This window comes from Bos javanicus, chromosome 26, assembly GCF_032452875.1.
Source record: "Bos javanicus breed banteng chromosome 26, ARS-OSU_banteng_1.0, whole genome shotgun sequence".
NCBI lineage: Eukaryota > Metazoa > Chordata > Mammalia > Artiodactyla > Bovidae > Bos > Bos javanicus.
Window position 1 is genome coordinate 34,735,590 of NC_083893.1, and position 22,207 is coordinate 34,757,796.

The 22,207-nt window shown below is 38.4% G+C and overlaps 1 protein-coding gene across 1 annotated transcript in view; it reads left to right on the forward strand.

The window, feature by feature from the left end:
- The window catches only part of FHIP2A (FHF complex subunit HOOK interacting protein 2A), a 37,835-nt gene extending 22,791 nt beyond the window's left edge, over positions 1-15,044 (forward strand). Inside the window, exons 9-17 of the mRNA XM_061403574.1 lie at positions 174-250; positions 562-754; positions 926-1,095; positions 1,491-1,634; positions 2,828-2,918; positions 5,200-5,343; positions 10,840-10,980; positions 11,563-11,666; positions 11,767-15,044. Of these exons, the coding sequence (XP_061259558.1) occupies positions 174-250; positions 562-754; positions 926-1,095; positions 1,491-1,634; positions 2,828-2,918; positions 5,200-5,343; positions 10,840-10,980; positions 11,563-11,666; positions 11,767-11,872 (1,170 nt within the window). The 3' untranslated portion in view covers positions 11,873-15,044. The remainder of the gene's footprint in view (positions 1-173; positions 251-561; positions 755-925; positions 1,096-1,490; positions 1,635-2,827; positions 2,919-5,199; positions 5,344-10,839; positions 10,981-11,562; positions 11,667-11,766) is intronic.
- The last annotated feature ends 7,163 nt before the right edge of the window (positions 15,045-22,207 follow it).

The window sequence follows — 22,207 nt, forward strand, 5'->3', positions numbered from 1 at the left end:
TGTAAAGGAACCAGTAGCTAACATCTCATCTAGGTTTATATGCCATCAACAAGATAAGCAATAGGCAAGTTTGTTTTTCTACATTAAATTAGATGGAGAATGCAAATTGATTTGTTGGTGTTATAAATTAATCTCTCATTAAAAAAAATATGATACTTAATACTATATTCTAGACTGCTGCTGTTGCTCTTGCCAAAGCTGTTCATGAAAGATTTTTTATTGGTGTTATGGAACCTCAGCTAATGCAAACGTGAGTGGCCTCTTTGTTGTTGTTTAGTAGATAGGTCATGTCTGACTCTTTGTGACCCCATGGGCTGTTTGTTGCCTGCCAGGCTCCTCTGTCCATGGGATTTCCCAGGCAAGAATACTACAGTGGGTTGCTATTTCCTTCTCCGGGGGATCTTCCCAACCCAGGGGTCAAACCCATGTCTCCTGTACTGCAGGCAGATCCTTTACCTCTGAGCTACCAGGGATGCCCATGAGTGGCCTCTTTACTTTTTGAAAAAAAAAATCACTGTGTTCTTGTTATTCTTGCGCCCTAATTACCTGTTTATTATGCAGTTCTGAGATGGGTATTCTGACATCAACTGCTCTGCTCCATCGCATTGTTCGGCAAGTAACCTCCGACATTTTGCTTCAAGAAATGGTGTTTTTCATCCTTGGAGAACAGAGGGAACCAGAAACTCTGGCAGAAATTAGCAGACATCCTTTAAGACACAGGTTAATTGAACACTGTGATCACATATCTGATGAGGTGAGCTATACAAGGATTTAGAATTGGACTTAGGTTCTTAGGTACTGACTTTGATGTACTTGTCATGTTTTGAATACAGCCTTATTTTCTGTGGCTTTTTATTTTGAAAATTGAAATCATGAAAAATAGTTTAAGTATTTTTCAGTTACCTTTTATCATTTTCGGTTTCAGATCAGCATAATGACATTAAGAATGTTTGAACATCTTTTACAAAAACCCAATGAGCACATTCTTTACAACTTGGTCCTAAGAAATCTTGAAGAAAGAAACTATACAGAATATAAACCTGTGTGCCCAGAAGATAAAGATGTAGTGGAGAATGGATTAATAGCAGGAGCAGTGTAAGTTTCTATCCAGCTCTGAATTTAACATTTCATATTAAGTCATAATTTTCTCCCCTCTTAATTTCTCTTCTCTTCCTTCTTCTCTTAAAGTATTTAAAAAAATACTTTAACAGTTTAAAAGTTTTTTTTAAATAAAATTTAGATGTCCTGATACTATTGTCCCTTCAAATCACAAACGGCAGTATCTATTCACTAAACCTAACAAAGTCAATATAACCTTGAGTTTGATGTTAGTAAAAAATGTTAATTTCTCTGTACAATATAAATACATTCATTAGTCCTTAATTCCTTTATTAGCAAAATTATGTAAAGGTTTCTGAGAACATAGCAGAGAATCTTTTGGTTTAGAAAATATAATAAAATTTTTTTATGCATCATTAAATTAAACTTAGAGATCTGGAAGAAGATCCCTTATTTACTGACATTTCACCAGATAACACTTTGTCAAATCAAGAGTGGCTTAGTTCCTCACCTCCTGCTACTCCAGACCATCCCAAAACCGATGGGAAAACTGAAGTCCACAAAATTGTAAATAGGTGAGTTGCTGTGTGTAGTTGCTGTGTGTATTTGACTTACATCTCTTTCACTTGTTTTTACAACGTATAACAGCTCTGCTCTTTGATCATTATAGAGATATGTCATGAACTCATCTTCCCTTTTTTAAAGATTATGTCATCTTTTTGAAATGCTGATGTAGCTAGTGAACAGCCTAGAGGCAACAATCGATACAAAAGAGGAAAAAAAAACCCTCTAGAGTGATAGTGATGAAACTAATCTTCAGGGTACTCTTCCTTTTTTTTTTTTTAAATGTAAACGATTTTAAGTAATTCCCAGTTGGAACAACATTGAGAATTTCCAGTTTGATGGATTGAATTTACTAGCCATGTACTCACATGTGCTATGTGGAGGGCTATTTCTTCTCATTAGTTTGTGTTTTTATATATATTTTTAAACTAAATTAATTAATTTATGTTTATTTATTTTTGGCTGTGCTGGGTCATTGTTGCCTTGCTCAGGCTCAGGCTTTCTCTAGTTGCAGAGATCAGGGTCTCTTCTTTGCGGTGTGTGGGTTTCTCGTGTTGCGGAGCACGCGCTCTAGGTGTGCGAACTTCAGTAGTTGCGGCACACGTGCTCACTAGTTGTGGCGCAGGGACTTATTTACTCCGCAGCATGTGGAATCTTCAGGACCAGGGATCAAACCCCTGTCCCCTGCGTTGGCAGGTGGATTCTTATCCATTGCACCACTAGAAAAGTCCTTTATGAAGGGTTTTTTTTAAGTGCCTTTTCCCCAGTAATTTTCTTCTTTTTCTTCCTCTGTAATCCTATCAGTGACATGCCAGGTGCTGCGAGGTGGCTTTAGAGAAAACTCCACACTAGTGCAAGATGCATAGTTAGGGTGCATGAGAATCTAAGGTTCTGTTACGTAAAAGCCAGTTTCCTGAGACTAACAATCATCAGGGCTCTCTGTCATTCCCTGTAATGTAGAAAAAGTCATCTTCTGCTTGATTTCTACTTTAAGTGGAATGAGTAATTTTTAAAGAAGACCTTTAAAATAATGACAGTATTTAATCAGTAAATTGTAGGACTGATTCAAGATAAATACTTTTCAAGTTTCCATCTGCATTAATACTTGGCTAAACTGACGATACTGCTAGATAGTTTAATACACATAGAGATATTGAATTGTGAGAGTATTTGTGTTACTGATGATGGCTGTTTTTCCTTTAAGTTTTCTCTGTCTGGTCCCAGATGAAGCAAAATCGTCCTACCACGTGGAGGGCACTGGATATGACACCTACCTCCGAGACGCTCACAGGCAGGTAGGTGAAGTGATTTGACGCGAGATCTAATAAGATGCACAGACTCAGCCCTCGTCACACGGGCCGCGGTTATTTCTCCAGAGGTTCCCCTTTCTTAACCACTTGAACTTTCTGTCAGTGACCTGACTGCCTTTCACTGAGTGTGTGTCTCTGTCCCAAGATTTCTCTGTGCTTCCTCCCCACCCCCCACCCCTTTTCTTCCTTTTCTTTCTGTCCTTGAAGTTATTTCTCCCCTAGATCCTTCTCCCTGCTGATCTAAACCATGACTTTTAAATGATTCTAGCATTACTCCCAACCCACAGGCTGCTTCCTTCCCTCTTGCCCACTGTTCTCACTCATCTGTAATTCCTAAGGACTGCCTCTTCAGCCTCTGCTTCCCAGCTTTCCACCTCCCTGAAACCACTTTCTCAAACGTCTCCTCTTAGTTATTAAGTGGACTTCTCTCAATCATCTTTTCCCTCTGCAGCATTGTGTGTGTGTGTGTGTGTGTGTGTGTGTGTGTGCGCGCGCGCGCGCGCGTGCTACTCAGTCTCTCTAGCCCCTTGGACTGTAGCCCACCAAGTTCCTCTGTCCATGGGGTTTCCCAGGCAAGAATACTGGAGTGGGTAGCCATTCCTTCTCCAGGGGATCTTCCCGACCCAGGGATTGAACCCGAATCTCCTGCACTGCAGGCGGATTCTTTACTGCTGAGTCACCAGGGAAGCCCCCTGTAGCATTTTACATTTTACCAAATTCCAAAGTTTTGAAATGCCTCACATCAGAAAAATATGCATTTAATTTTCATTTAAATCTTTTGGGTGGAAGTGTGCTTTTATTGATAATTAACTTGCATGCCCTTACAGTTAATTCATGATGCTTTAAGCCTAAATTCAAAAGTCCCCATTACTATGTGAATAACTAGAGTACCAGGGTACCAAATACATTCATGTAACAACAGAATAGAGACAATGAAAGCAGCCCCAACCTCAGTAGTACCAATTGGATTTTTAAAGTACTGTGATTCTCTCTGAGAAGTTTTATTTCCGTATTCTGATAACAGTTAGAATTGTTTTAGGAATATTTGAAATGAGACAAAAAGAATAAAAAAAAATTTAGACTTATTTTCTAGCTCAGAAATTCAAAAATTTTAATATAAAATGCTTTATTAAATATTGGGATGTGGTTTTATAAAGAAAATTGTCTATTGAAAGAAATAGTTTAAAACTCACAAGATATTGAAGAAGTTGGGTTTTTAATCATTTAAAATGTTTTTCTTTTAAAAGTTGAAGCTACTGCTTTGTAGTAAGAATATGTTTTAATCTCAGCTAATTTGTAAACTACTGATGTCAAAGTAATTTTGCTTTATTTAATAAGGAGAATGTGAAAAGGAAAAGAATATGGAAGAAAACTATGCTCCAAATTTCTTTTTTTAAATTCCAGTAGATTACATGTCAGAGAAGACTTTTAAATTTTCTTTTTATTATAAGAGATATTCTTGTGCTTACAAAAATCCATATTGTGGTGTTCCTTACTGATATAGTAAGGGCCAGTTTCCACTTACTTTTAACCTGTCACAGACCAGTGCTTTTGTAAAATATAGAAATGAAATACCAGAAAAATGAAAAAAAACACTAAATACAAGCCCCAGTTATTTTATTAGATTGAACAGACGTGAAATTTCACTCAGTGAAATTGAAAAGTTTCTAAACCGGCTCCGTGTTTGTACTCGTCTCACTGTGGTGGTAGTGAACAGTTTTCAGACTGTACCTGCAGCAGCCCTGTTTCTTCCCCTCATAACAGTCACAGCAGCGTGCCTGGTAAGCACATGGCAGCAAAGTCAAGTTTGCTTCTCAGATGACATGCATCTGTTCACCTATTATATTTCATCTACCTTGTACATTACATGTGACATTTGAAAATAGATTGGGAAATGTGGCTAAGACTTACTTTGCTTTCTGAATACTCTACATCTGTGATGTGTATAAGGAAAGGGTTGAAGTCCTCCAAAGGGAAGAGCGTATGCTTATGCTTGCCCCAGCAGTGCGAGGGGCACTTTGGTAAAGTTAGAATCTGCCTGCTTTCTCACCAGCCTGTTGGTACTGGTGGCTGTTAACTGTACCTGTGCCTCTCTGCAGTCAGGGTGTCATCTGTGCCATCTTCTCCTGTCTCCCATGGTACCTGACACAGCAGACACTCAGCATTCAAGTGGATTGTTATGCTTATTCGGGGAAATTGTTTCTATTTAATCTCAATCTGTTTTTGCTCAGTTCTTCTTGTAACGAGTCAAATGCTTTCTCCGTAGTTCCGGGACTACTGTGCTATCTGCTTAAGATGGGAGTGGCCTGGCTCTCCAAAAGCATTGGAAAGGTGCAATTTAGAAGCAGCTTTTTTTGAAGGTCATTTTTTGAAAGTCTTATTTGACAGGATGGGAAGAATTCTTGATCAGGTAATAAGTTTTAAAGTATTAATTTCGTATTATTTTGTTACCATTCACTGTGGGTTCTGTTCACATCTTAGTTTACATCTTCAGTAGTTTTATTGTTTTCTTTTTTCCACCAGATAACTTTTTCATAAAGCTTGATTGCCAACAATTGGTGGGTTTCTGATGCATTCATTATGTTAAAACTTTGATCTGGCCTGACAGGTGTTACAGATTTGTGTGTTTACTTCTCATTGTAGGCCATTGTCTTATTAACAGTAGTCTTAACACCTTTTGGCAGTGACTAGAGTGCTTTCCTAGAAAGCCTTTTGGTTAGTACAGGTACAGATAGAGTGAAACTTGTTGAGTTGAAGAAGACCTTAAACGTCATTTCAAACCAAATCTTGAGTGCTCTGGTCTCGCTAAAATTACAGAACAGTATTAGGTGAACCTGCTTCTTCAGACAAAGAATTTGTGAATGATATTCATTTTTATAAGGGGAAGTGAAATATAAAAAGTCAATTTACTTATTTCAAGGGAAGTAAGAATCACTGGCAGCTGGTATGCTGCTGTGTCTCTCTCACCGACTGTCAGGAGAACTGACCTTGAGGTTAGAGAATCCCTCCCTCCCTCTCTCCCTGACATATAGAGTAACGATAGAGCTTTGAAATGTCTTATATGTTGATATGGACACTTGAAGTGAAACTGTGTGGCATTAAACTTGCCTCAGCATGAAAACTGAGTTAGCCAATTTAGAATTAATTTGAAATCCTATGTTAAAGTGCTTGTTTTTTTTAGCATTTTAGTTAAATATTTATACGAGCCTAGGGAGTTACAAAAGAAATTTATTGTACAATCAGGCTGTCTTCAATAACCAGAAAGCCAAATAAAGAAATGATAATTAAGAAGTATTTCACTGGGTTGACTTCAGTCAGCCCTGTTTCTGATAATAATCAATAAAGACATACAGTCAAGTCCTTTTTTTCTTTTAAAAACAATACTAAACGCACTATATTTTTCAAAAATTAAGGCTGTGACAACACAACAGTGTCATGAATACCTGATGTCATAACTTCTCAATTATATACACAGAAATTAGCTACTTTATTATTAATTATCCATAATAATATTTAATCCCAGCCTGGTTGCTGCTGCTGCTGCTGCTAAGTCACTTCAGTCGTGTCCGACTCTGTGTGACCCCATAGACGGCAGCCCACCAGGCTCCCCCGTCCCTGGGATTCTCCAGGCAAGAATACTGGAGTGGGTTGCCATTGCCTTCTCCAATGCATGAAAGTGAAAAGTGAAAGTGAGGTTGCTCAGTCGTGTCCGACTCTTAGCGACCCCATGGACTGCAGCCCACCAGGCTCCTCCATCCATGGGATTTTCCAGGCAAGAGTACTGGAGTGGGGTGCCATTGCCTTTTCCGCCCAGCCTGGTTAGCCTGATACTATTAGGGGTATCTATGTACTATGAACATACAAGCAAACATCATCTTTAGCAAAAGCAGTTAGAAAAGAGAGAAAATGAAATTAAACCAAGCATGTTAGACCCACCAGAACTTATGATTATCTTTGCAATCTGATTATAATGTTCTTATCTGAAAAGGCTTGAGAAGTCAAGGTTTTTAAAGATGGAAGGCTTGAGGCTAGGCTCCACAGTTCGCTCACTAAGTCACATCACCTGATTTCTTTTAACGTCCTAACAACATGTACTGAATTTCTGCTGTTTCATTTTTTGTTGATTGATATTTAATACTTAACAACCAGAGTATTCGGGTCCAATCCCTGATTTGGGAAGATAACCTAGAGAAGGGAATGACAACTCACTCCAGTATTCTTGCCTGAAAATCCCATGGACAGAGGAGCCTGGTAGGCTACAGCCCATGGGGTCACAGAGTCAGACAGGACTGAAGGGACTTTCACTTTCACAGTAGGTATTATGCTGTATACCTCATGGCTATCTAACCTGCCCCACCCCACCCCACCCCCGGCCCCACCCCGGCCCCACCCCGGCCCCACCCCGCCCCACCAGCTAGTGGGGAGGTTTACAATAACCCTCCCAGTGTATTGTGCCTTTGTGCTGGCAAATTAAGTCTCTAGACTTAACTTGAATCTGATTAAACAAACTAAGTTTTCTAGACTTAGTTTGAATCTGATTAAACAAAACACCCAGGAGACATCAACAATCAGTACCAAGTCAGTAATCCATAGAAATTTTGACCAAAAGCACTCAAAAGGAATCTAAATATTAAAAAGTAGTTTCTGAATTGAGTGGAAAGATCCCCTTGGAATCCCCATCACACTTGAGCATTTTTCCCTTCCATCTGTAGTGCACTGACACAGAGGATACACTGGAGACAAGATCCTGAAATGTTTGCAGTTCTTTTTCTTTCACCAGATGGCTCTTCACAGTGCAAGTACAGTTCAGACAGTGTCCCACTCATTCTTCCTGGAACCCTGAGTGATAGGCGGGACAGCTCCCTGTATTGTATAAATGACAAATCCTTAGTTTTAGTTAATGTGACTTGGTGAATGAACTGTGGAGCCTAGCCTCAAGCCTTCCATCTTTAAAAACCTTGACTTCCCAAGCCTTTTTGATTAAGGACTTTATAATCAGATCGCAAAGATAATCATAAGTTCTGGTGGGTCTAATGTGCTTGGTTTAATTTCATTTCCTCTCTTTTCTAACTGCTTTTGCTAAAGATGATGTTTGCTTGTATGTTCATAGTACATCAGATCAGATCACATCAGATCAGTCGCTCACTCATGTCTGACTCTTTGTGACCCCATGAATCGCAGCACGCCAGGCCTCCCTGTCCATCACCAACTCCCGGAGTTCACTCAGACTCACGTCCATCGAGTCAGTGATGCCATCCAGCCATCTCATCCTCTGTCATTCCCTTCTCCTCCTGCCCCCAATCCCTCCCAGCATCAGGGTCTTTTCCAATGAATCAACTCTTCGCATGAGGTAGATACCCCTAATAGTAATCAGGCTAACCAGGCTGGGATTAAACATTATTATGGATAATTAATAATAAAGTAGCTAATTTCTGTGTATATAATTGAGAAGTTATGATATCAGGTATTCATGAAACTGTTGTGTTGTCACAGCCTTAATTTTTGAAAAATATAGTGTGTTTAGTATTGTTTTTAACTGTAGTGATTTTAAAAAGATAGTAAAATGCTAAGGTCCACAACAGAATGTAAAGAGTACCAGGAGAAATGTGGGGAAACCCAAGTTCAAAGGGAAAAATTTTAATTTGGGCAACTCAAGTTAGCTGTTTCTCACATTTTCTTACTGTTAAAGTAAAGTTGACATTACTTGATTTGCTTAAAAGGACTATGGGGGGATAAAAGTAATTTAAATTGCTCTTAAAAATATAAAATCTTGTTAAATGCAGGTGTTATAAGAAATTTCAGAGACTACCGAGTTGTTGAGATGTATCAATTCTTATAATTTTGGCCATCCACATATTTGGCCTTTAGTAAAAGAGTTAAGTTAGCAGGTGACTTCCAAGTCAAAGTTCATTGTCCTAAAATTCACACCTTGTATTTAGGGTGAGCTCATTTAAAAATGGGCCAAGTCCATTTAACGTGTCAGAAAAATCTAGTTAACTTTGATTTCAGGTGAACACTCTATAACATAATCAAAATAACAGATGCAAACAGTTACTATTAAGAATCCCCTAAAAAGCCAGCTTGTTTTAAAGTTATTACCAATATGAAGTAGAAACCATTTCAGAGTATGATGGAACAGTTTCTATTTAGCTGAATTTTATTTTCATTTTCACAACATTAAAATATAATCTGAGCCAGCCTTAAGTTTCTTAAACAACTAAAGATATAGCTTCTTGTTTCAAAAAGCTTAAAACCAAAGTAACACCATATAGAGAAAATTAAGTAGTAATATATCATTGTTAAAAGCCAAATTTTGTCAGTTTATTTACTTAAAGCACCTATAAATGGCGGAATTTAGTGACCTAAAAATCTGAACTGCCTGAAATGAAGTCACATACAATACTGTACTTAAGTTGTATTTTAAATGATTTTATCCACATTTTTTACCAAATGTTTTCTTCTTAAAGATTTTTTTAAAGTGTTTCCTTTGTGCCTAAAATGCAATTTAATGTGAATTCATTGTTTTGAATTGAATCTTGGAGAAGGCTATTCTGTCGCCAATATTATCAAGTAGGAAAAGATGCCCTTAAGTCTATCCTTCAATGGGTGTTGTATCTGCTTTCACTTATCTTGTGTAAAGCTAGATTTTAAATAAGAGTGACTTAGGGGAAGTTTTCTTTCAGAAAATCTGTGTTCATGACTGAAATTAGACTTTAGCACAGGACTTGAATTTTTATTCATATAACAGTATCTTTGATATCTTCTGGCACATGCTCAAGCATTGGTCATCCTTTGAATGCCAAATATTTACTTCTTAATTGGTATTCATTATGATCAAGGGCTTAAAAGCTACTCAGTGAATGAGAGTAAACTATTCTGATTAACCATTTCTGATTAATATTATCTTGGTCCTGAATCACTTTTCCCTTCCTCCTGCTGCAGCATCTGTTTCTCATTCATCCAGTCACTGAGGTTCTTTCCAGCCTTCTCACTGAAGTCAGTTTTGTTTCAGCCACTCCGTTGCCCCTGACTGCTTAGAAGAACTGAAAGGGAGGAGAGATTTCTGTTGAAAGTTCTAGGCACAATAATAGCAACTCTTTTTGCATATCATGCATCCTGCTTTGATTTTGACACATACTCTGTAAAGCACCTCCAAGCTGCTTTCTATGAGGAATAAACAGATTAAGTATAAAAAACTAATAAAACTGTAATACTGTAATACAAAACGTGTATGAGGAACTTTACACAGATATATAGTCATTGTTTTGGAAGAGTTAATGCTCTTGCCCAGTAAAGGTGATCCTTTCTGTAATCGTGATTTTTTTATCTTCTAGTTCACTATTAAGGCTTGTGGTAGTTATTTCTACCCCTCAAGTACTTTTACTCTGTTGACAAGGTTCTGTGATATATATGACTTTATTGTATATATGCTTTTGATAATTGGCAGCAGTTGAATAATTTAAAATAAGGATTGTCATTTCTAAAATTAGATTACTTAAAAGATTTTAATACTTTCCCTTTTGTCTTTTGTCTAATATTTAACGTGTCTTCTATTGTTTGTAGTATATAAGTCTTTTTGGGTTTTGATAACCTCTTGAACTATCTTACTAACTTAAAAAGCCTGCAAAAAGGAGAGACATTCTGTCAGTGTTACATATTTATTTTTCTGTTTATGTGCATGCTTTTCTGCTTTTAAGGTTTCAGGACTGTGATGTATGCATTTTGAGACGGTAAGAGCTAGAGCTAATTTAGTTACAGATACTGTCATTGTAGAAGAGCATATAGAGAAGGATTAAGATGGTAGATTGTCCTTTCTTGAAAAGACAAACTGAAATGGTAAATTCAGTGCTCAGGTATATACATAGAAATAATGTCAAATATCTTTTTCCTTTCTCCCTCTCTGTAGCCATATGATGTCAACTTACAAGTAACATCGGTGTTATCTAGACTTTCTCTCTTCCCTCATCCACACATACATGAGTACCTCTTGGACCCTTATGTGAACCTTGCGTCTGGCTGTAGATCTCTATTCTCTGTAATCGTCAGGGTGAGTTTTCAGTTCTGTTATATTCTCCAGGATTGATCAGCCTGACCAATTAACATCTTAATAACATTGTTTGTAATTAGTGTTATGTAATGAAAAATATCTAAAGAGCCAACTCATTAGGAAAGACTCTGATGCTGGGAAAGATTGAAGGCAGGAGGAGAAGGGGACGACAGAGGATGAGATGGGTGGATGGCATCACCGACTCAATGGACATGAGTTTGAGCAAGTTCCGGGAGATGGTGAAGGACAGGGAAGCTTGGTGTGCTGCAGTCTATGGGGTTGCAAAGAGTCGGACACGACTGAGCCACTAAACAACAATGATGAAAAATATCATGTATTTTCTGTTTAGAATTATCTTACTGCAGAATGTGGAGAAAAAAGGGAGATTCATTCTCTTAAATAATACGTGTAACTCTTGTATTTTAAGGGATAGCTGTGGGTCCTTTGTCCAAGATTGTTACGTGAATAGTGAAAAGTGACAGTCTTCATTTAGTAATAGGAAATGGAATTTTTTTTTTTTTTATCCTGAAAATCCCCCATGGAGTGTTCAGGAACTGAGCCCCTTTCGTCCCTGTGACGCAGGTTGTTGGAGACCTCATGGTTCGAATCCAGCGTATTCAAGACTTTACTCCCAAGCTTCTACTAGTCAGAAAGCGATTACTTGGTCTGGAACCTGAAGGACCTGTGTAAGTCAGTGTTTCTCACGTTGTTTGTCTAAAGCTTTTGCCTTCATTTGACGATCTGCTAATATCCTGAATTGATTAATTGCCTGCTTTCCCTTCCCAGGATTGACCACATCACCTTGTTGGAGGGTGTGATTGTGCTGGAAGAGTTCTGTAAGGAGCTGGCGGCCATCGCCTTCGTGAAATACCACGCAGCCTCCACACCCTAAACAGCATCTTTCAAGTAACCAAGGGAATAGAACTATCATGTACATTTCATCAAAAAAGCCTCAGTTCCACCCAGCCACGTGACAATAAAAAGCCTTTTTAAATGAAGCATTGCTGTAAACTGGACAGAACCATTCAGAACCCACTGAGTGGACGCTCTCAGTACAGTGTTGTGTGATGTTGTTTTCACTGGCTTTATCATAATGGTTCTGTATATAAAGTTGCACATCCTTGAATCCAGGATACAATCAAAGGAACTTCAGGAAATAAGCATTTCTAATGCCTGTGTGAAAAGCTGCAAAATTTCTGATGTCATGACTTTGATGATATTTCTGTTAATGTAATATCCTTTTAGGTAGCAAGGCCTTTTGACATTCTTTGGGACTCAAGTGCTTACATTCTTTTGGATTAACAAGTAGCAAAAAATAAAAAACCAAAACCCTAATTTTATAACTTTTTAAGGTCAGAATTCTTATCAAACAAAATATTTAAAAGAACTGTAAATGAGAAAAAAAGTACAATTTAGAAACTATCAAATGAATTAATAATAGAAGATTAAAATGTGTAGAACACCATTAACTTTCTTCAGCTTTTCTAAGAATAACAGTTTAATATGATAAATTCTTGATTAATATATATATATTTTTTAAAGAAACGTTCTTTTACTCTTTTGTGCACACAGCCAGGTTAGTGATTGATTTTCATGTATGGGTCCCAGTTAATTTACACTTTGTCATTTTTGCAACAACATTGAATTTGTGCTCACCATTGGTATCGTTTACTAAAGTAGTATTTTTTAAGTTGATTAACATGTATTGGGTTGAGACCCTTTCTTTTTTTCTGTCTCTGCGTCCCTCTCTGAAACTTGCTTTATAATTTGATTTTCGTATTGAAACGCATTGTGGTGTAGGTGGCAGCAATCAAAATGCCGATGGCCTCCTGAGTGTTTACAGTTTCTTTTCTCAGTCTTTTAAGTCATTCTAAAGAGATTTAAAAGCAAACCAACCGATCTGTCCTGTTTACATATGAAAGAACTTGGGTAAAGTGGTCTCTGTGTGGGCGCGGGTGCAGGAAGGAGTGGTGTGGGGAGCCGGCTGCGCTGTGCACAGCACGCGTGTCCTCGGTTTACACAATGGGGTTTGCTGATCCACTTTCTGTGCTTCCTTTTAAGTGATGCTTATCACTCAAATATGCTTCTGAGCTTTCTTGGGTTTTTGTTTTTCAGTTGATGTGTTAAGCAGCAGCACTTTGCTCCTTGCCTTCCCATTTACTGGTGTTTGTGGGAGCAGCAGTCTAGCGAGCCTTCCAGCCTGAAAGGGACCGAATGCCCCTTGAGAACTTGTTCAGCATATTTGCATCTCTGCATCCTACAGCATGTGTGTAGAAGCATATTTTACACCTACTGCTAATTTTGTTGTGTTTGTTTTTCTGATTTATTTTGTAGTTAGTTTTTGCTATTTATTAAGAACAAAATGTCAAAAAAATTATGACTATTCTTGGCTGACTTACCACTGTTAAAAATGACAAAAAAGCTAAATTTCTAAATTCAATGCAAATCTTTGTTAGCTCACTCTAGGAGATTTATTAAGCGAAACAATGAAGAAATAAGTGGGAGATAGTTACTTTGTGCACGTTTTTCTTTAAATGATTTTTAACCGTGGGAAGGCATATTATTCTTTTTGCTGCATTTATTGATGCAAGGAACACTGCAACATCTTTATTTTTAGATGTAGTTGTAGTCTACTTTGATGTAGGTGGATTTAAAATAGAACATTAAGAGGTATTAGATATTTCTTAATGTTTTCATAGAGTTCAATAAGTGTAATGGCAATGTTACCTCGAAAGCCAAATACTATTTTATCCTTGATTTCACAATGGGACCTTTTGGCTAATCCATGAAACCAAGCTCAGAAAAGCTTTAACTCCTATTTGTGTGTGTGTGTGTATGCTGCTTCTTAAAGATAATTATTTTCCTAAATTATTATAATGACTTTGATTTGTAATCAGCTAAGGCTTAAGGTATAGTTTGCTTATCTTTTACGTTGGTTTCTGTCCTTCTTTTCTTTTTCTTATTTAGTTCAGACCTAGAGCCAGCACAAGGTCTCAGAGTGAGTCTGATTTGTTATGAAACATTGCGCTACATAACTAGCCATATTGATACTTTCGGAAGTTGACTGTTTCTGTTCCTTAGCATGTGCAGAACAGTGACTGCTGCACACTGTGTTGGGTGGACAGTACCACCCTAGGATCGCTTGCCATAACAAGTTCCAAACTGAACTTTAGTCTTGCTTCACATTGGTGTATGGGTGTAACATTCTTTTTTAAACTTTCTCTCTTAACAGTATAGTCTTTGGCTTTTTTCTTTCTTTTTTTTTTTTTTTTAGTAATGAGCCACATTCTTTACTTGATAGAACTCAAGATGTGTCCTTAGCCAGCCAATTATCATTGTAGTACTCACATTCTAACTCTGTAATGTTCTCATAATGTATCTGTCTGTGCAATATATAAGCTGTGAGTGAATTCATAGCTTTTTGGTTTAATTGTACATTATTGTATGTGTATATCTGTATATATATATCTGTGTATATATCTATGAGGACCAAAATCCTTAGCTTGCTTACACTGTTGCTAGTGTAAAGATTATTACACTTAATTTTACGGGGCACAAATTATGGAATTACTTCATAATTCATGGTAACATATTTCCATAAGTTATTGCATTAATATACAATTACCATTTAATTATGAAGTTTATAAGTATTGACAGAAGTTACAGTGAATTGCTAAAACCACAATTTATATGGTAATTATATTTTGGATTGTACAATTAATCAAAATATGCATGTCATTGTGACACTTGATGTGTTAAAACATGGTAGGTAATCATATTCCTGGGCCCTGTAAAATAGTGTTACTATAATATCTGTTTTGCCTCCTGCCTTGTTTACATTAAACAAAGGATATTTGGTAAATTTTTCTATTGAACATTGTATAGGTTACTGACAGTGTTATGATGGCCTGGAATTCTAGGTCGGTCATCTCTGAAGAAACTCTTCAGATGGTGATTGTGTACCTACTATCTCTTCAATGGAGGTTGTAATCAAATTTTTGTGCTAACAATGCATGCAGGACTAAGAGGGATAATTAAAAATAAATAATGTAATTTAAACAAAATATTGTCGTATATTTTTGTAGAAGTCTAATTGGAAACATGTCATTCACTGATAAATATAAAACAATAATTCATAATATACAAAAGGATACGACACGTAACAGTCAGTGGTTCACTATAGCACTGATTCCAGAGAGAGAACAAAAAGGAATATATCAGAATATTTGTGGAGGGAGAATGTATAGCTTTAAAAAAAATCCCCCTGGGTGAGCTTTATATTTTCCACCCCACCTCCTTCATAATCACTTCCCTTAAGAAAGGATTGTTTATGCAATCTAAGAAATGTAATTCATTGTAAGCATTATTTCTTAATAGATTTATAACATAAAAACCCTTCTCTTTAACTGACATTTAAAACAATTTGACTCTAAGCTTATTCCATTCACTTAACTATTTGCCAAGTCCCTTAATTGGAAACTGAAAGAAACATGTAATACATGGCCCAATGGGAAAAAAATGTAGTTATTAATCCCACCTACCCATGGTTCTTTTCAGCCAGTGTTTCTCAAAATAGTTTTATAAGGAAATAAAGAAGGCAACAGGTTTAAGGATGCAGGAGAGGTAAGGTTCAGACATTGAAGAATCGAAGTCACCTCCTTGTTATGAGCTGCTTCAAAAGCCACCTGCGTTTTAGGAATGCATCAGCAGATTCCCAGTCCAAAATCCTGGTTCTCAATTTTGCAGTGTTCCATCTAGAATGCTAGTTATCGCAAGGGAATTTAAAGAAATAAAATTCTTAGGGTTGAAATTTTTGTTAGAGTAAAATCTTTCCAGTAAAAGCTTATCTCTTCATCTAAAAAAAAAAAAAAAAAGCAAAAACACTGCATGATAGTTCAATGCTGAGGTTTCCATGGAAGAAATTGAATAGGTTTTGGTTGGTCTAAAGTCAATTAGGAAAGTTGTTGCCTGTACACCTCGCCTCATAGGAGACTGCTTTTTAAATTCACTGGAACTAGACCCCACTATCCACCTTAGAGAGATCAAGCCTGTTTCATATACTCTTGACTGTTGTGTGCATTAGGAGTTTTTATTTGTGTTATCATAGCATTTCTAAAAATGTATCAGAAATAGGATACCTACATATAATTTCAAACCAAAATGATAATTTGGTTTATTCAACAAATACTGGGAGCTTCCTATGAACCAAGTTTTAAGATGGTAGGAAAACAAATAGAAGCTTTTCTACCCTCAAAAAGTCTCAGTCCTGGTTCAGTGTTTTTACAAAAATAAAGTATGCACTGGAACACTGATAGAGAAACAGCACCTGAGCATTGTGAGAGCTCGTGGTGTTGCAGATCAGCAAAAGGGAGAACCCCAGCCTCCAGTGTTGACTGAATGACATTCATACTTGTAAGTACACATAGGCCAGATATTCTGAGAAGTTATAAAAAGTCCCACTCAGCAATTAACAGTCAGCTCTTGTGTATCCTGTTAGATTTACCATGGCTGTTTCCTTCCACCTTCTTCATTCTGAGACTGGTATAAGGCACCAGCCCAAGTGATTGTTCCTTGTGCTTTAGTCACTGCTGCTGCTGCTGCTAAGTCGCTTCAGTCGTGTCTGACTCTGTGCGACCCCATAGATGGCAGCCCACCAGGCTCCGCCATCCCTGGGATTCTCCAGGCAAGAACACTGGAGTGGGTTGCCATTTCCTTCTCCAATGCATGAAAGTGAAAAGGGAAAGTGAAGTCGCTCAGTTGTGTCAGACTCCTAGTGACCCCATGGACTGCAGCCTACCAGGCTCCTCCATCCATGGGATTTTTAGTCACTAATTGTGTCCAACTCTTTCAACCCCATGGACTGTAGCACGCCTGGCTCCTCTGTCCATGGGATTTTCCAGGCAAGAATACTGGAATGGGTTGCCATTTCCTTCTCCAGGGGATCCTCTGGACCCAGGAATTGAACCGGGATCTCCTGCATTGCAGGCAGATTTTTTAACCAACCGAGTTATGAGGAAAGCCCCAATTGTACTGGGAGGGGGAGGCATATTTTCTCAATTGTTGAATAGTAGCAGTTCTGATTTGACTTATCTCTTTATAGAACTATTATTTATATAGAGAGAAAGCCAAAAGTCAACTGAAATACTAAAACCAAAAGATTTAAGGCTAAAAGATAATCTGAACATTAAGGGTGAGATTTGGTTGAATACATTTGTAGAACGAAACCTTTCTGCTGGCTTGAATTCAATGCTCCCTTGGCCACATATCTTTATTCTCTGCTAGGCTGGGACACAGGTTGAAGCATATCTAATTAAGAGAGAATTAAATGGGCTGATGTAAACAGAACAGATAAATTCAGAAACCTCGTGCTGGATATGTGTGGAGATAGAATCTGTAAACCTGTACTAGGTTCTCATAACTCCATCTGTTCCTGAAATTGAAGGCCAGGCTCAGTCTAGCAGGCAGCTGGACAGGTAAGGGATCACACCTGCCAGAACAAGAAGAGGAGACCTGACTTGTATCTCCCTTCCCATTCTCAGTCTTCTTAAGGTGTGTGTGTGTATACTCAGTCATGTCCAACTCTTTTCGACCCCACGGACTGTAGCCTGCTAGGCTCTTCTATCCAAGGGATTTTCCAGGCAAGAATACGGGAATGGGTTACCATTTCGTTCTCCAGGGGATCTTCCCGGACCAGGGATCAAACTCGTGTCTCTTGCATCTCTTGCATTGGCAGGTGGATTCTTTACCATTGAGCCACCAGGCAAACCCAATATTCAGGTTAGAGGATCTAAATAAGCCAAGAATACATCCTGGGTCTAACAGATGAATCTTTTTCAAAGCACATTTTTTGGTTGAGAACTATAACAAGAATTGCAAACTTGAAGAGCTATCTGCAGCTCAGGAAAAAAGAAACAGGAAAAAGAGCAAGTGACACACACAGCCTGTGAGATTAGAGGAGACAAAGCAAAACCATCTTCAAGTCTGTTACTCCCTCAGGCCTGTAATTTATGAGAATCATAAAATCAATTTCATCATAATGCAGAAAGATGAGGGGGCATGCACATTCGCTATAGTCTGGATAATGTTATATTTCAAAGCCCTGAAGATGAGATTCATTTATGTAATAACATGAGAAACGTATGCTTCATTCCACTCACAAATAGAATAGCATGTAGGGTTTTAATTGATTAGACTTCCCAAGAGACCCGTGTACAGGAGATTTCTAGAGGGAAACAAACTAGTCATTCCTCAAATATTATTCTTCTGTGTTTAAAACACACTTTCCTTCTTAAATCTCTTTATCCTGTTGCTCTTATCAACAGTGTAGCAAGTCACAGAGCATTTCATTGTTCTGTGATCTTTGTTGGCTACTTCAATATCTTCTTCTTGAGTTGAATTGGTGTTGGATTCCAACGGAAATGGAAGTTGAGAAGAAAACGTCTCCTTTTAGGGTATAAACATTATCCCAATAGTCCATGTACCTTGGACTCCTTGACAATAAACAGGTTCTGTTTACAAAGACCTGAATTTTCCTTAAAAAGATCCAATGTGATGGAGTTTCAAGGAAGCTTTTCCCTTAAAATACTGTCGGCAAGAGCACACAACTCATTGGAATTTGGGTTCCAAACCGCATCCCCAAAATAAAAAAAGCTGTAAATGTGAATGTGCATAGCAATTTCTGGGTGTTTTTCTTTGGAATTTGACATTGAAGTAAAATTCGCACCATTCTTAGTGGTGGGAGTCTTTTCATGCTCAGCCTCTAATATAATTGATATTCATTGAGTTCTGAGTATTTCAAAGAAAAAGCTGATATGTATCTTGCCAAGTAGTGTTTTGCTCATTTATTATCGTTTTTATTTCAGTAGGAAGAAAAAGACCAGGGAAGTGTAATTAGTTTGACATAGATAATTCTGGGCTGAGCATTTCAATATCAACACTGTTTTAAGGCCATTATGAAAAGTTCTTCATCCTCATGATACAGCATGCCATTTCTATACTTTCTGATACAAGACTATTGTATTCTGGCCCTTCCTCCAGGGAGCTGTGTGACCAGTCACTCAACTGTGCCATAAGGCCTTAAAACTGAAATCCTCACTATCAGCCTTTTTTGGATGAGAAAGACATTCAGTTCAGTTCAGTCAGTCAGTTATGTCCGACTCTCTGCAAACTCATGGACTGCATCACGCCAGGCATTGAACAGATATAAATGCTGAGTTTTCTGCTGTTTCTGAGGTTATTTTTAGAAAGATCTTGCAAATTTCTCATACCCTGCATTACATTTTTAAAAAAATCTGCGAACTCTTCAGAAATCCCCACATCACCATGGAAGCTGAGCTGATCCCTGTCTCTTACAATGATTTATTTTTTAAAAGAATAATGTATTTTACAGAAGTAGTTAAGCTGCCTTCAGCATTTCTGTTCATCAAGACCACTAACATCAAAAGTCTATACCTCTTATATCAAAGGAAGGGCTCTGCTGTCCTGATGTGACTTTCCAAAATGATCCTGATTACAGTGGAAAGAATCTTCTAGCTAAATACATAACCGAGCTCTGTGTTTATAGATAGGAGGATCTGAGGTCTAAAATGGACTGTGCTGTGTCGCAGGATTATAGTAACATCGGTGGTGATGCTCAGCCAGTATTTACTGATACCCTATCTAGCTTTCCCTGGAGAAGGAAATGGCAACCCACTCTAGTACTCTTGCCTAGAAAATCCCATGGACGGAGAAGCCTGGCAGGCTACAGTGTATGGGGTAGCAAAGAGTCAGACATGACTGAGCGACTTCACTTTTGCTTCACTTTTATCTGGTTTTGGCAAAGGGAGGGGAGTCCAGGAAAGTGTGTCTTTGAGAGATTTGCTTTTTTAAAGAAGAGGGGATGAGGCAAGTTCTGTGCAGATGACGAAGACTTGCTCCTTCATCTTCACATCCACTCTTCTCTATTCTTTAGGGTCCTAAGCTGGGATTCCACAAATTATATTTTTCCTTTACTAGCTGACTTTCTACTAGGTTTTGTCAATCAAGGGTTCAAGAAGGAGACGGGGAAACCTGAGGGGAGAAGAAACTTATTTGAGTTTACTTGCTGTTCCAGACATACCTGTTCAGAAGTGGGTTCTCAGCAGTTGGTTTTGGCTTCTATTATGTCGGCCCCAGAGGAGGGCATGGCAACTTACTCCAGTATTGTTGCCTGGAGAGTCCCATGGACATAGGAGCCCGGGGGGTACAGTCCATGGGGTTTCGAAGTTGGACAGACTGAAGAGACTTAGTATGCATGCATTACTTAAGCTCTCCCAGAAACAGTTTCTTCAGGCTTCCCAGAGGCAGCAACAGCAGCATAGTAATGCCCTCTGTCAGAGGCCTGAGCCCCGGCTGCCCAGGGCCCAACCTGGGTTATTACTTCTGGAGCACCACAGAGAATCACCCTTCTTCCTCACTCAGCCCTCCAACACTAGTGTAATGAATTCCCATATTAAATTCCCTCTGCTGACATCTCTATGGTATAGTTTTTATTAGGGCTTCCCTGGTGGTTCAGATAGTAAAGAATCCGCCTGCAATGCAGGAGACCCCAGTTCAACCTCTGAGTTGGGAAGATCCCTTGGAGAAAGGAACGGCTATCCATTCCAGTATTATTGCCTGGAGAATTCCATGGTTTCTATTGTCCTGATAGGACCCATCTCGATGGCAGTATCTTCCTGTCTGAGCCTCAGCCTCAAGAGGACAGCCCCACAGACATTTCTGATGATGCAGATGTTCTCCTGATATTTCTTCATACCTTAGTGAGAACATGGCCATCTGGACCCCATCTGGAGATATTGTTGGGTACTCATGGCCCACATAAATCTACATTCCTGTCTCCCTAAGCTTTTGCATGCCTTTTCTACATTACACTAGGAAATTCTGGCATCTCAGCTCATTGGATATAGGCCACCATTGAGCCACCAGGTAAGTCCAAGGATACTAGAGAGGGTCGCCATTCCCTTCTCCAGGGGATCTTCCTAACCCAGGGATTGAACCAGGGTCTTCTGCATTGAAGGCAGATTCTATACTATCTGAGCTACCAGAGAAGCCCCACCAATGAGTACACACATCATTAAATCTATCAAGAACACTGCTACAGCCATGTCCAGATGGATGAGCTGACATTAAATCTAGACTTCAATAAATACATCCATACACTTGGCCTGATTTAATGATACATTTTTATCTTCCCTTGACTCTGTTCCCACGATAAATTTACTCCCGACCTCTTTCCACACTGCTGTCTTTGGAAATGAGTTGCAATGCACAGTCTACATTAAGAACTGGGGAGTTACATGCTATCTTGTTGAAGGTTGAGTGTCTACATAAATTATTTGCAGCTCTTCAAGGAAAATCTATGTCCCCTCCCCCATTTATTTATTTATTCAATCCTGTATATTGATAATACTCATGAATATTTATTTTCTACTTCAGGTTATAAGCCAGTGCTGCTTCCTTGACTTGTCTGCTCAAATTGCCCCAGTTGCCCCACTGACACCGCCATCAATGTAGGGGTTTCTTTTGGTTGGTTTTTTAGCATTTCCTTACTTTTTGGCATTGTAAGATGCTCCAGGCTCATCTTCTGTGTTTTCTGCCCTAATCCTAGAATCAGCAGTTTCTTAAGCAGCACCAGGGCCATTAAAAAAAGAGAGAGAATTATACAGCAGTGTGTTGACTTGACATGAAGCTTTGGGTCCAAATAGCCTAAGAAAGGCTATTGGACTAAATGTGTGTTATTTATAAAGCCCTTCTGACCTGAGCATTCTTGAAACAGACCAGAGGACACTGATATACCATCTGATTCAGAATGGATGACAGAGTGAGAAGAACAGTAAGACTTATGGACAAGAGGGTCCGTGTTAACAGAAGGGAAACCTCCACAGTCACCAACACTGTTAGCTCGAACGTCGCCCCACAGAAGTATTCAATTTTAGACTTTCATGTTACTTCCAAAGGAATCATACACAGACAGGATTGAAAGAAGTTTTTCAAAACACAGCTTTACACTGTGTCCATGAATTATATTACTTTATGCAAATCTGATAATTAGCTGGTAACTCAGTATATATTTGCTATTTGAAATATTAACTTGCTAATGTTAAGAACTGACAATCCACTGGAATTTTTAAAGCCTGATTTTGGCATTTCTTCATTCTAAAGAAGGCTGAGCACTGAAGAACTGATGCTTTTGAATTGTGGTGCTGGAGAA